The 13,560-nt window shown below is 37.8% G+C and overlaps 1 protein-coding gene and 1 long non-coding RNA gene across 12 annotated transcripts in view; one reads left to right on the top strand and one right to left on the bottom strand.

The window, feature by feature from the left end:
• The window catches only part of HECW2 (HECT, C2 and WW domain containing E3 ubiquitin protein ligase 2), a 393,499-nt gene that overhangs the window by 230,936 nt on the left and 149,003 nt on the right, over nucleotides 1-13,560 (bottom strand). For all 11 annotated transcript variants that reach the window (XM_055379315.2, XM_055379323.2, XM_063695060.1 and 8 more), the window contains exon 2: nucleotides 7,968-8,294. In XM_055379315.2, coding sequence (XP_055235290.1) covers nucleotides 7,968-8,259 — 292 coding nt within the window. In that variant the 5' untranslated portion in view covers nucleotides 8,260-8,294. The remainder of the gene's footprint in view (nucleotides 1-7,967; nucleotides 8,295-13,560) is intronic.
• LOC129531929 (uncharacterized) lies at nucleotides 3,080-13,163 on the top strand. The gene is made up of 3 exons (XR_008677412.1): nucleotides 3,080-3,129; nucleotides 11,915-11,997; nucleotides 12,909-13,163. It is a non-coding gene; the product is annotated as an uncharacterized lncRNA (long non-coding RNA).

The raw sequence follows: 13,560 nt of genomic DNA on the forward strand, positions 1-13,560 counted from the left end.
ATATTTTGCTGAATATTTTAAGGCCACTATTGACACATACTGCTTGGAAAAAAAAAAAAACTGCGACAAGTCACCTAAGAGGTCTGATGAAGATTTACAAGGAAATTAATGTTGTTTTCATGCCTGCTAACACAACACTCATTCTGTAGCCCATGGGCCAAGGAGTAATTTTGAATTTCAAGTCTTATTATTTAAGCAATACATTTCTTAAGGCTATAGCTGCCATAGATAGTAATTTCTCTGATGAATCTGGGCAAAGTAAATTAAAAACCTTCTGGAAGGGATTCACCATTCTAGATGCCATTCACAATTCATGGGGTAGACTAAAATATCACCATTGACAGGAATCTGGAAGAAGTTGATTCCAACCCTCATGGATGACTTTGAAGGGTTCAAGACTTCAGTGATGGAAGTCACTGTAAATGTGGTAGAAATAGCAAGAGAACTAGAATTAGAAGTGGTGCCTGAAGATGTAACTGAGTTGCTCCAATCTTATGATAAAACTTGAATAGATAAGGAGTTCCTTCTTATCGGTGAGTAAAGAAAGGGGTTTCCTGAGATAAAATCTACTCCTGATAAAGAAGCTGTGAACATTGTTAAAATTACAACAACAACAAAAAATTAGAATATTCCATAAACTGAGTTGAAAAACTAGCAGCAGGGTTTGAAAAGATTGACTCCAATTTTGAAAAAAGTTCTACTGTGGGTAAAATGCTATCAAATAGCATTCATGCTACAGAGAAATCTTTCCTGAAAGGAAGAGTCTGTCAATGTAGCAAACTTCACTACTGTCTTATTTAAAGACATTGTGCAGCTACCCCAACCTTCAGCAACCACCACCCTGATCAGTCAGCAGCTATCAACATGGAGGCAAGACCCTCCACTAGCAAAAACATGATGACTTACTGAAGCTCAGATGATCATTAACATTTTTTAATGATAAAGTCTTTTTAAATTAAGGTTATGTACATCAGGTTTTTTTAGACATAGTGCTATTGCACATTTAATATTTAGATTACAGTATAGTGTACACACAACTTTTACATGCACTGAGAAACCAAAAAACTTTGTGTGACTGGCTTTAATTTGCTATTCACTTTATTATGGGAATCCAGAACCGAAACCACACTATCTCTGAGTTATGCCTGTATTGTTTTCCATAATGGCTGTACTAATTTACATTCCCACCTACAGTGTGTAAGTGTTCCCTTTTCTCCAAATGTCACCAACACTTGTTATCTTTTGTCTTTTTGATAACAGCCATTCTAATAGGTGTGGGGTGATATCTCATTGTGGTTTTAATTTGCATTTCCATGGTGATTAGTGATGTTGATTTTTTTTTTTTAATATACCTGTTGGACATTTGCTTGTCTTCTTTTGAGAAGTGTCTATTCTGGTCCTTTGTCAATTAGATAGTTTAAAGGAAAATATTAACACTATAGCCAATCATCTAAAACTGCAAAAAATCAAGAAGGTGGTGAGTAAGTAATTAACAGTTGGGAAATACCAGACTACAATTCTCAGCACAGGAAAGAAAAATGAAGACTTGGAACATAGGACACTGAAGTTTCAGCCTTGACTCTTCCCCCAACAAGCTGTAAGGTATCATCATTCTAGACCTTAGTTATTTATTTATAAAACATAAGCTTAAACTTTGGGATCTTAAAGCTCTAAGATACATGATGATAATGCTTTGGTTCACTATTGCAATCTTACTTTATTTTATTCTCCAAATGTGAAGAAATATGAAAAATGTCAAAATATATTACCATGATACTTTTTTAAGACTGACAGTCAAAATACAGTTGTTCTGCCACTCACTTTTGAAGACATAATCAATCCATAGACACTGAGAGGTCTACTTAAAGTGTGGTCCAGAGAAATGCTGGTAAATTATTCATTACCGGTCCATGACAATGTAAGAAGCTTGAGCCAGAATCTGAAATACTTACATCAAGAAACTTTAGATGATTTTTTTTCATAGCAACATTTTCTCATCGAAGAAATCACTATATTGATTTACATTTTGGAGAGAGCACCTTATCTGTTCACAGATCAGTAACAGTTTGCAGACCAGTACTTTGAATAACTGCTGGTACATAGCATAGTATATACACTTTTACATTTTCATTATGCAAAATTAAAAAATAAATAATTGTCTTAATGTGCACTTTCCTAGTTCTGCTAAGTACCTGAAGTTGCCTACAAATGAGAAACGGCAAATGGAGCCTTTTGAAGTGTTTGTTTTTCTTTTGAACAGCCAGAAAAATGAGCATAGGTCCAAAGGTGAAGGGGAATTAGATAGTGAGCCTGAAACAAATTTACTATCATCTACATCCTCTTTAAACCGTTTCCATCTGATTCTTCATGGAAAGCTGTTTGTGTTGGATGACCTAAGTGTCTTTGTATAAGATAAGCATTTGGTTCTTTTTATTTGGTGCACTTAGGAGGAGGCAATAAATAGCACTGTTAAATTTGTGAGGAATCAATTCTAATTTTGGAGACCAACAATAAATTATAAGCCTAGTGACTTCCGCAAACCATCTGCAAGGGATTAATTGTTGTAATTTGGAGGTTTGGGCCTATAGCTCCATTGTGATCATCTCTAGAAATCTCAGGGTGTATAAGAGGCTTTCTGGAAGGAGGAAATATAATTAGCATATGTTTTGAGAACTGTGTTCACACCCAAAGTCTTCTCAAATAATGCTTTGATATTTTCAACTTTTTTCTTTGTATTTCCAATAGGGCCTATTTACTGCCTAAAAATGCCTAAAGAAGGATTTATTTTTCTGATTCACATGCATATGTTTTCCCTCCAGATTAGAAGTGCTACAAGTCATCTGGAGTGAGTTGTACAGTTCAAAACATTCTGCACAATGAGCCAAACAAAAACAAAACTCACACTTCTAGAGGGGAAGAAAATGTAAGCCAAGAGAAACACAATCAAAATGCAGAGTGTGCCAACAAGCCACACCTCGTCAGCTTGATGTTCTACTAAATTCCTTCTCCTTTGGGACTTATTTCTATAGAGACCATCTCTCTGTTCCATAACTAAAACTAGAAGTTGCTAGGAAACAGTCAGGCTTCTCAGGACACAACTGAAGGGGAGAGGCTGCTTCCTACCAAAAGGTATAGAAATCTGAAGCTATTTCTGACATACATGCTATTGTTACGAAACCTGGATTCTCAGCACATCTATTTCACAGAGCCCAAGAGAGAATTTATTATGCATGTTCCTGTTTAGCCACACAGTATTAAATTTGTGACTTAACCTGAACCTCAAAAATCTTTTCCCATTCTAGCATGGTGTTTCCTCTTTTCTTTCACTTCCTCTCCAAATGTATCATTTTACCTACTTTCATTTAATAGTATCCAAAAAATTGTTTTGCACATTTTCATGTTATTAATTACTCATTTGAAAGATTATTCCCAACACAGTATTGGTCCTATTAAAGCACTGAAAATTTCCACATGGCTTGGAGTTACTGTGTTCAGAATTTTTATATCAAAATTGTTGTTGCTTCTTTTAAAAACAACCTGGTGGCTTTCACAGATATTAAAATAGTCCTTAACACTCTCCACGAAGTAGTAACCACCAAAGCAGCCCACTCATTCTTTATCTTGCCTTTAAAAGCAGTTGTTACCCTTTTCCCTTTCTTGTATTTCTAGCTGTGTTAGTGGCTCTATTAGGAACAACTGCAGGTACAAGAAAGCCTGCTGCTGACTTAAACAAAGAGAAGAACATTTTTTTCCACATATAACATGAGCTTCAGAATGCCAGTCCAAGATCTATTTTCTGCTCTGCCATCCATAGCTTTTTATTCTCTTGATTGATGCCTCATGATTGCTACATGGATGCAACAGCTCAAGAAATCGTGTCTTTTCACCAGAGTTCCAAGTACAAGAGAAGAGGAAGTTTAAAAGACTCTTCATGAAACTCTGGCTTTTCACTGGAAAGCAATGTTCCCCCAAAGGTTTCCCATTAGATCTCATGGGCAAGAACCGAGTCACATGTCTACTTCTAGACTACTCAATGTTTGGATTAGCATACAAGTTTAGACCTTTCCTGAGCCTGGGGAGGGCCTACCTGCCCTGAGATTAAGGACTTACTGCTCACAATGACCCCATCAGGGCTCTGACTACAGAGCGAAGGGGGCAGAAAATGGACCCTTGCGGGGTCTGGGATGCCAGGTCCTCATCCCTCTTTCCTGCTAGGGATAAAAATCTATTAGAAAATACAGTAAGAAGTGACAACATAGATGTAAGCAATCAATTTTATTCAGTTCTTTGGAAATGGCTAGAGGGGAAAATTGAGACCTCTTATCTCCCACCCTAAATCAAATTATAAAGGAACTTCTGCTTCAGGCCTTAATGAAGTAATTAGCACCAGACTAGCTTTCCCAATGTACATAACTGTAAAATTAGAAGTAGAAGTGGTTTTCAGACATTGGAAAACAGATGGTATTAGACTATAATCTCAGAGAGAAGAGAAACTTATGAGGTGACTCTATGATCACCCAGATCTCAGATGGAGGACAATTTCCTGAGTGTAGAGCAAGAAGCTAGAGTCCATAGCAGTTCTGCTGAGCTTGGACACAGAGATCTGAGTCTGAGTCAACTGGAGTACTAGAATCTCCAGGCCAGTGCCCTGGAAAGAAAAGAGCTCTAGAAGGATGAGGGCCAGAAGTCCACAAAGGGGATCCCCTACAAATCTTTGGCCAAGGTCTGGGCTGCACATGCTCAGAAAGAAATGACCAAGGCTTTATAGAGAGCAGCTTTACAGGGCTGAGAGGAAAACAGAGTGACCAGAGGTTACGCAGTGCTGGTGAATGTTGGAGCTACAGCCCAGCCAGAGTGAAGAGACCTGGCTAGCACTCCAGGTATCCAGCTAAGACATCAGAAATGCTGCTGCTCAGGAGTAAGCAGAACGTACTAATATAAGGCCTACCATACACTGATTTTACCACAGCCCAAAAGCAAGACCTAACAAAATTCACAGGGGAGACCAAATTCGGAGGATGAATTCCATCAAGTTAGAAATAGTAGAAAAATACACTGGCCTTTCCACAGATCCAGTCTAACAAAGTGTAAAAAATCAAACCTATACAAGCTCAAAGAAATAAACCTGCTTATTATATTAGAAAAAAAAACAACACTGTTATTCCACAGAACTCAGAATTTCTACCACATAGAATCCTTAATATCCAGTGTAAAATCAAAAAGTGCTAGCTATGCAAAGAAACCAAAAAATAAGAACTATGGTCAATGAAAAAAAAAATAGTCAATAGGAACTGATCATGAGATGGCCTAGATGTTGAAATTAGAAGACAGAATCTTTAAAGTAGCTATATTCAATTCAGTTTGAAGAAGTGAACAAAAATATGATCTGAATGAGTTAACACACAAGAAATCTCATAAGAGAAATGAAAACTAGAAAAAAAGAAATGCATATTCTAGAAATCAAAAGTCAAATAACTCAAAGTTTAAAAATCCATTGGGTGGGATTGACAACAGAATGAAGACAAAAAAAGGGCGAAGTTCACGAACTTGAAGATAGATAAATAGAAATTATCAAATTTGAATATCAAAGAGAAAAGATGTTGAAGGAAAATGAACAAGAGCCTCGGGGCCTTGCAGAACAACATGAAATGATTCTAACATATGCATAACTGGCATATGTTAGAAGAAAAAAATAAAAACAGAAAAAATATTTGAAGAAATAATGGCCAACATTTGTCCAAATTTCATCAAAAACATTAACTTACGAAGCTCAGAGAATATCAACTGGAATAAATAAAAAGAAAATCAAACCTAAGTATAGCATAGACAAACTGCTGGAAACCAAGATAAAGAGAAAAATCTTGAAAGTAGCCAAAGGAGGGGAAAAAAGACATGTAACATATAGGGGAACAAAGACGCAATGATAACTTACATGAGAAAGACACAGAAGCTTCTTGAAGTAAACTGATGAAGAGTTATCACTTTTCAAAAGGGATTTATTTCCTAATTCTGCTTTCCTAGTGATAGCCTTGGATTCATTCCAGACTTAGGACTCTGACCTATACTTCTTCCTCTAGAAAGTAAAATATAACAACATCAAGATTTTGTGGGTTTGGTCACTTGGAGATAAGATTCATTGCGGTTGGAATTCCTTAGTTCCTTCCTGATTAAATTTAGACAGGGAAATAAAGCAAGTGTGTGTATGGGAATCAACTTTTTAAGTGATTCTAGCAGCTTAAAGATCAAGTTATTCATACACAAAATAAATCATCTTATATGAGAAAGTAAAACTGATTATTTCCCAAATAAATATCGTAAAAGGATTTTTAAAACTACAATTTGGTATTTGTAGTCTCATATTAAGTCTTCTATTAAGATTATAAAATAAAATCTGAAATGGTAAAAAATGAGAAAGTCTAAAGAGAAGTTATATGAAGTGCAAAAGAGTGAAATTACATTCAAATCAAAAGGGTTACATCTAAAGTCCCAAAAAAACTAAGACTTTTTGTGAACATAATGATACAAATGTAATTTTTAAATTATGTATCTTCCTCAATTTGATTATATTTTTAAACACACTTAGGGAAAATGCTGTGAAGACTTTTCCCCTTTTTTGTTGACCATAAGGAAAAAAAAGAGAGATAATAATTCATTAAAGCTTTGCCCAGTTTAGATTTTTTGCTTTCCAGCACGATTAACCATTAAGAGTTATATAAGTGAATACAAATCAAATGTTTTTATTTCAGTCAATATAAAATTCTTTATCCCAGAGAAAAATAAATTTCAGTGGCTTTAACAATCTAACAAAATTTCAGCAAGAGTGTTGTTTTGCCTCAAACAGGGCTTCTCAACAGTGGTGCTATTGGCATTTGGGGCTAGATCACTGTGGAGGGAGGCTGTCCTGTACATTGCTGGATGTTTTACAGCATCCTGGCTTCATAACCCCCTACCCAGTTGTGACAACCAAAAATGTCTCCATACCTTGCCAAATGTCCTCTAGGGGGCAAAATCTTCCCTGGCTAAGAAGTACTGCCATAAACAGATGGGTCTTTTTTTCCTCTGATTTATTCGTTTAAAAAAAAGGGCGGCGGGGTGATGGGGGGGATGCTTGGCTTACAACTTACATTGAAAGCAACAATGTCTTCCTAATATCTGATGCTAAATTTTGGAGAGAATTTTCTTCATTCAATGAAAAAGTTCTCCAACTTTGGAAAATGTTAGATTTTATTATTGGGTTGGATTTCAATTTTCTTTCTGTTTAGTTGGTAGGTTAGATTTTTGCTTTCCAATGTGGCAGACTTCATACTTTCTGGGATGTTTCATTCATCACTCACTCAGCAAATGTAAGTTCACTAAGAACAACAAGCGTAAATTAGCTAAACAGAGCTGAACTGTTTTTATTAAAGCAAATAGCAATTATTTATAAGTCATTTGTCAGGAAAACATGACTCTTCCTTCCCCTAATTGATCTAGAACAGAGTCATGAAATTTAAAAATAAAAAGACATCTTAGGCTACAAGTAGTTCTTAACAAAACTCAAATTTTAGAAAATACAGAGCTTTTAAAATATGTCATCTAAATCTACACGTCTCTTTCATCATTTGAAAAATGTTAGTAAATGTTAATAGATATCTCTTTCTAAAATGGGACTGCTGATCAAGAGAAAGGTGAAGTTTTATTGGTGCAATTACTTTTGCATCGACCTAAGAGAAAATACTGTAACACCTGCACGTTCTGAAGGTTCTGACATTTAATGAGGTAGAGATGTAACCACAAACTTCATAATATAAGCAAATGTACTGTTGAATCTCCTCCTCCCAAAGAAGAAAAAAAATAAATTCCCAGAATCTGCTATGTGTATATGTGCATGTGAATTTTTTTCCAGAAGAAAATACAGAATGGTAAAAATGTCAGACTAAAAACTTGTATGCTCTGAGTCACCTGCAAGTCCATTCCATTTGACTCACCTATATGATAAAGTCCAATCCAATCACTGGGGTCCACCTCCTCTTTAATGTCCCAGAAGATAATGAGGTTCTGGGCTTGCCCCAGCGTGTACTCGTACATGCTGGCAGTTAAGCTGGAGCGGCTCTCAGAAGTCACCAGGTCGGTGTCGCTGTTGGCCCGCTGCAGGGTCATGTTCTCTGGCATGGAGCTCTGGGCGGCGAGGCTCTGGAGGTTCTCTGGGCTCAATGTGTACCGCATCTGGGGATTTCGACGCCTCACAAAAAGCAGGTGCTCCCGGGCTGAACTAGCCATCCCGTCTGCCTCTCTGGGATTGGCTGCCTACAAAGCTGCAAGAGACAGATAAACATAAAACATTAGTGCTACAACACGAAGAATTAGATTTAAGCTTTCCAGACATAAAGCCTTAAAGGGTGTTTAATAAGCCTGATCATGCAATAATCTTCTGTTGTCAAAATAAAACCTATTATTCTACTGTTAACTGATGATGTCAGAAACAGCTTCTATAGAGTCAAGTCACATGATGGCAAAGGCTGTCACATGCCTGCGACCCTCGATTTCACTTGGCACAGCTTTCTCCTAGCAATCAAGGAGAAGAGGATTTCCCTGCCATCCCTTTTAGGTCTATCCTTTCCCAAACACCCCACGTTCAAACATGGCATCCTCTTCTCGTTTTCCATCCCACATACATATTTATTTGCTGCTGCAATGAAATTTTAAAATAGCAAGACACATGCTAAATACAGTTGAAGTACACCATTAAGTACAAGTTCACTTGCTCAGTTTCCTTAGCATAAGAATGTAACTCACTGAAATGTTTTCAGGAGCTTGCTCAAATGTTACCTCTTCCCCTAAATACAGTGGCCATCACATTTAAAACTGCAGCACCCCAGCATTCCCCATCCCTCCTTTCTTGATTTTTCTCTATAGCAATTTTTGTGATCTAACGTACCATACAATTTACTTATTTATTTGGTTATTGTCTACTTCCCCTGACAAGAATGTAAGTTTCACAAAGGCAGGGATTTTCATCTGTTTTGTTGGCTACTTTATCCCCAGTGTCTACAACAGTGCCTGCTACACAGTACATGTCGATAAATATTTGTTAAATAACAGATGCAGGAAGAGTAAGCATCTTTCTCCTAGATACTTCTTGACATAACTTGTATCTCCAGTCCCTTTCCTGAGCCTGCCCCTTGCCATCCTGACTTTCTGGCTGGTCCACATTATTTGGGCCATCTGGATCACGATAAGCTATTTCCTTTGGCTCCCGATAAGCTATTTCCTTTGGTTGCAAAGGAACAAGGCCGTCCCTGTTGGAACTTAGACAGCCCCTTTTTGGCTCACTGAGTCTAGTTATAAAATACTTCCAGATACAGACAGAGACTCCAGTACCTCCTGTACTTTAGCGCAGCACAACTAAGGTTCTATCTACCAGCGCCTTACCTGTTTGCCATGGGTTTACATTACCTCACTCGGATCTCACTAGCTTTACATAGAATTGATCTGATTTTCTTCTGTACCATCCCTTTCAGAACTACATAATCCACTCATGAATTTATGGATTTCACATTTATTCCGCAAGCTTAGTACCTGTCACCATCTTTATTATGCCATGTTTCATCTCAGGGCAAACCCTATTGGGTCCTGGGAAGTCTACGAAAAAACTTTCTGCCACTCACACTACCACTTCTCATATGATATATTTCAACACCCACTGCATGAGTTTTCATTTCAAAAACAAACAAAGTAACCTTGGGTGCAATATTTACATGACAGCTAACGACCTTGGCTACTGAGTCTGAGAGCAGGGCAAGGGAAGATAGGGTTTTTTCTCCCATCCTCCCACTGAGTTCACAGACACTTTGGATGAAGAGGACATGCTTCTGTGCTAGGTTTATAGCACTTGCAAATGTATTTATTCAAATAGTTTCTGCCATAAAGTAGATCTCATACTTTGAGCACTATCTCTTGAATGAAAATAACTTGGACAAGATATCTTTTGTGAAAAGGATAGAAATAAAAATGAACAGATAAGCTGATTTACTCAGTTCAATGGTTTTAAATCCCATATCTCTCTTCATAAAGTTGGCACTTATTTTCTGTATGTGGTCTATGGTAACTCTGATACCATAAAAGAATCCATAATTATTAGAAAATCTCCAATCTATGAAGCTTAAAATACAGGTCAACTTCTAATCTGATAGTTTCAAGAAATTTCATTTTACTGACTTTCAACAGGACCCATTATTTCTTTATAAACTCAGTGAGTCATGCAGCACATCAGCTTCAGCAAGAACTATAAATAATTAACTCCTAACACATTGTAGTTGAATAAAAAATGTAGGCTGTATATAACTAAACTACTTCCCTGAAAGAAAGAAATAGGCCACAACCCTTATAGCTTAAAACCACAACAGAAGAAATACTGACAATTATTCCGCTCTAGAAAAAAGTGAAATAACATGTATGTATGCCCACGTTACTGTTTTTAAATTATCTGTATTTAAGCAGAGAGATAGGTTAGCACAGCAGCTAAGAGAAAAAGCTCTGAAGCCCAACTTCTGGATTTCGGTTACATCTTTACTTTCTATCACTCTATGATCTTAGACAATTTATTTTAACTCTCTGTCCCTCTGTTTCCCCACCTATCCAGGAAGAACATAATAACATCTGCCTCATAGGATTTTGGAGAGAACTAAATAAATCAGTACAGATAAAACATTTCAAACAGTGTCTGGCATATAGTAAGTGCTTGGTCAAGTTTAGCTATTAATACCATTATGTGACTACATTCTACTTTAATTATATCAAGAACTGGTTTTAACACTCCCATAATTCCCATCACCCCTTCTACTTAATCAGCATCTTCAGTATTTCAAAGCATAGCCCCTAACAGAAACAAAAGAGCCTTGTAGGCAGTGAGGACCTCAGATATCTCAGAGCCCAAGCTTTGGCCCCATAATACTGACAAGAGCCATTCCCTAGTCTTCGAGCCGGGCCTGGTGGCACACGCCTGTAATCCCAGCACTTTGGGAGGCCGAGGCAGGTGGATCATGAAGTCAGGAGATTGAGACCATCCTGGCTAACATGGTGAAACCCCACCTCTACTACAAAATAGAAAAAATTAGCCAGGCGTGGTGGCGGGTGCCTGTAGTCCCAGCTACTCGGGAGGCTGAGGCAGGAGAATGGCATGAACCCAGGAGGCGGAGCTTGCAGCGAGCAGAGATCGCACCACTGGACTCCAGTCTGGGCGACAGAGCGAGACTCCATCTCAAAAAAAAAAAAAAAAATAGTTGAAACTCAACTTCATCACCAGTAGTGGGTTCATCGTTCATGCAACAAATTACTGTGCTCCTCCTAAGTGAAAAGCATTAAGGATACAACAGAGCAAAAGTCAAAGTCCCTAGTTCAAAAAAGCCTGCATTCTAACAAGAAAAGACACGCAACTAAGGGCCAAAAACCAAATACATAATACATATTTGTTTTCAGTGAAAGAACAAAAAGAGCTAGAAATGTGTGAATCTGCTAGCTTAATTGCACCTGCAAAAATGTATGGAGCATCTACTACTACATGTCTACCATAAAGCTGCAGTGTATGCTAAATAGTAAAAAGAGTAAGGTTTTTTTTTTTTCTTTCAATTTCTTTCTTTTCTTTTCCTAACATAGCCCTTTCCCTGTGGGAACTTGAAATTTTGGGGAACAAAAGCAAATATTCATATATGAGATAATTCAAGCTGGTATCAATGGCACTTTATATACATGTATAATTAGTCTTAACAAATATGTTGTGGGGACAATAAATGTTGTAGGGCATCTGAAAGTGATAAAAATATATTTATAACGGGCTTAACCTTTTCCAAAGCACTTTCACATCAGGTATCTCGAGTAAGCCCTCAGAATATTGTGAATTAATTCCAAGAGATAACATCATTATCTCTCTTTTCAGATGAGGAAACTGAGAAAGATTTGTGAGGCAAAAGTTTGGGTGAAGAAGACAGAAAACACTTGGTGGCAGAGGTGATATCTGAGGTGAGCCTTAAAGAATTAGAAAAAAAAAAGAAACGCATGAAGAGCCTCCTAATTGGAAGCATGGATACAAAGAAACTACCAAGGAAGAGTACTGGGAGGCAGGGAAGAAAAAAACAAATGTAGAGTTTCCACAGAACCCGGCGAAGATGATGAGAATCCTGCAAAAGAAACCATGCACCAGCCGGGCGCAGTGGCTCAGGCTTATAATCCCAGCACTTTGGGAGGCTGAGGCAGTCAGATCACCTGAGGTCAGGAGTTCAAGATCAACCTGGCCAACATGGTAAAACTCTGTCTCCACTAAAAATACAAAAATTAGCTGGGCATGGTGGAACATGCCTGTAATCCCAGCTACTCAGGAGGCTGAGGCACGAGAATCGCTTGAACCAGGGAGGTAAGGGTTGCAGTGAGCGAAGATCACACCACTGCACTCCAGCCTGGGCAACAGAGTGAGACAGACTCTGTCTCAAAAAAAAAAAAAAAAAAAAAAAAAGCACCAGCCTTGGAGGGGGTGGGTCACCACAGTGCCCACTGACGAATGCAAGCCCCAATGTGACACAGAAGATACTGAGGCTCCATGAGGTTAGGCCCACCCAGCGTCACAAAGCTGATGAGTCAGTCACATGCTTAAAAACAAAGTTAAAGCAGGAAAGAGAAAAATGAAAGAGAGAGAGAGAACTTCGAAGTCAAGGAAGGAGAGACTCCAAGGACAGTGTCAAATGCTGCAGGGAAAGACTGAGGAGTGGGTAAAATTGGTGGCCAAAAGAGTTAGCATGGAGTGGTAAAAGTGGGGTAAAGAATCCAGGCTCTTCCTCAAAAGGCTGGATGGCGAAGAGAAGTAGGCATGTGGGGAGGGCAACATGGATTGAGACAGAGATGGGTTTGTTTGCTTTCACGTTTTGTTTTGTTTTTAGGATGGAAGAGATTCTGCATGTTCCTAATACCAGCATAGGAACTAAGAAAACAGGAAATATTTGCTGAATGAATAAAAACTGAGAGAAAAGGGCCAGTAAAGAGGAGAGAATGAAGATGTAGGAAAGAGAGGAGACATAGTACAGAGCATGGCTACTAGGATGAACAAAAGCTGGAAGACACAGGACAGGTGGAGAATTAGTCCAAACCAGCACTGTGCAATTGAAATATAACACAACCCATGGGTGTAATTTAAAATTTTCTAGTAATCACATTTTAAAAACATAAAACAGATGAAAATTTTAATAACATTTTATTTAACTCACTATAGCCAAACTTATTGTTTCAACATTAATATAAACAGTTACTAATTTTTTTTTCTTTTTTTAAATACTAAGGCTTTTAAATCCAGTGTGAATTTTACACTTAAAGCACATTTCAGCTCAAACTGACCACATTTCACGTCCTCCACAGCTACATACAGGACCGGGAAGTAGAGATCTAAACCATGGAGGTGCCCCCACTTCCTTTTCAACTCCATTGATCAGAAAGACCCTGAAGGTAGCTCAGAAGAAGATGTCATTGAACTAGCTGACAATAATGTGTTAATAACCAAGAATTCCTTAATCCTTCCAAGAGTTCTTTCATTACACT

This window comes from Gorilla gorilla, chromosome 11 (assembly GCF_029281585.2).
Source record: "Gorilla gorilla gorilla isolate KB3781 chromosome 11, NHGRI_mGorGor1-v2.1_pri, whole genome shotgun sequence".
Lineage (NCBI taxonomy): Eukaryota > Metazoa > Chordata > Mammalia > Primates > Hominidae > Gorilla > Gorilla gorilla.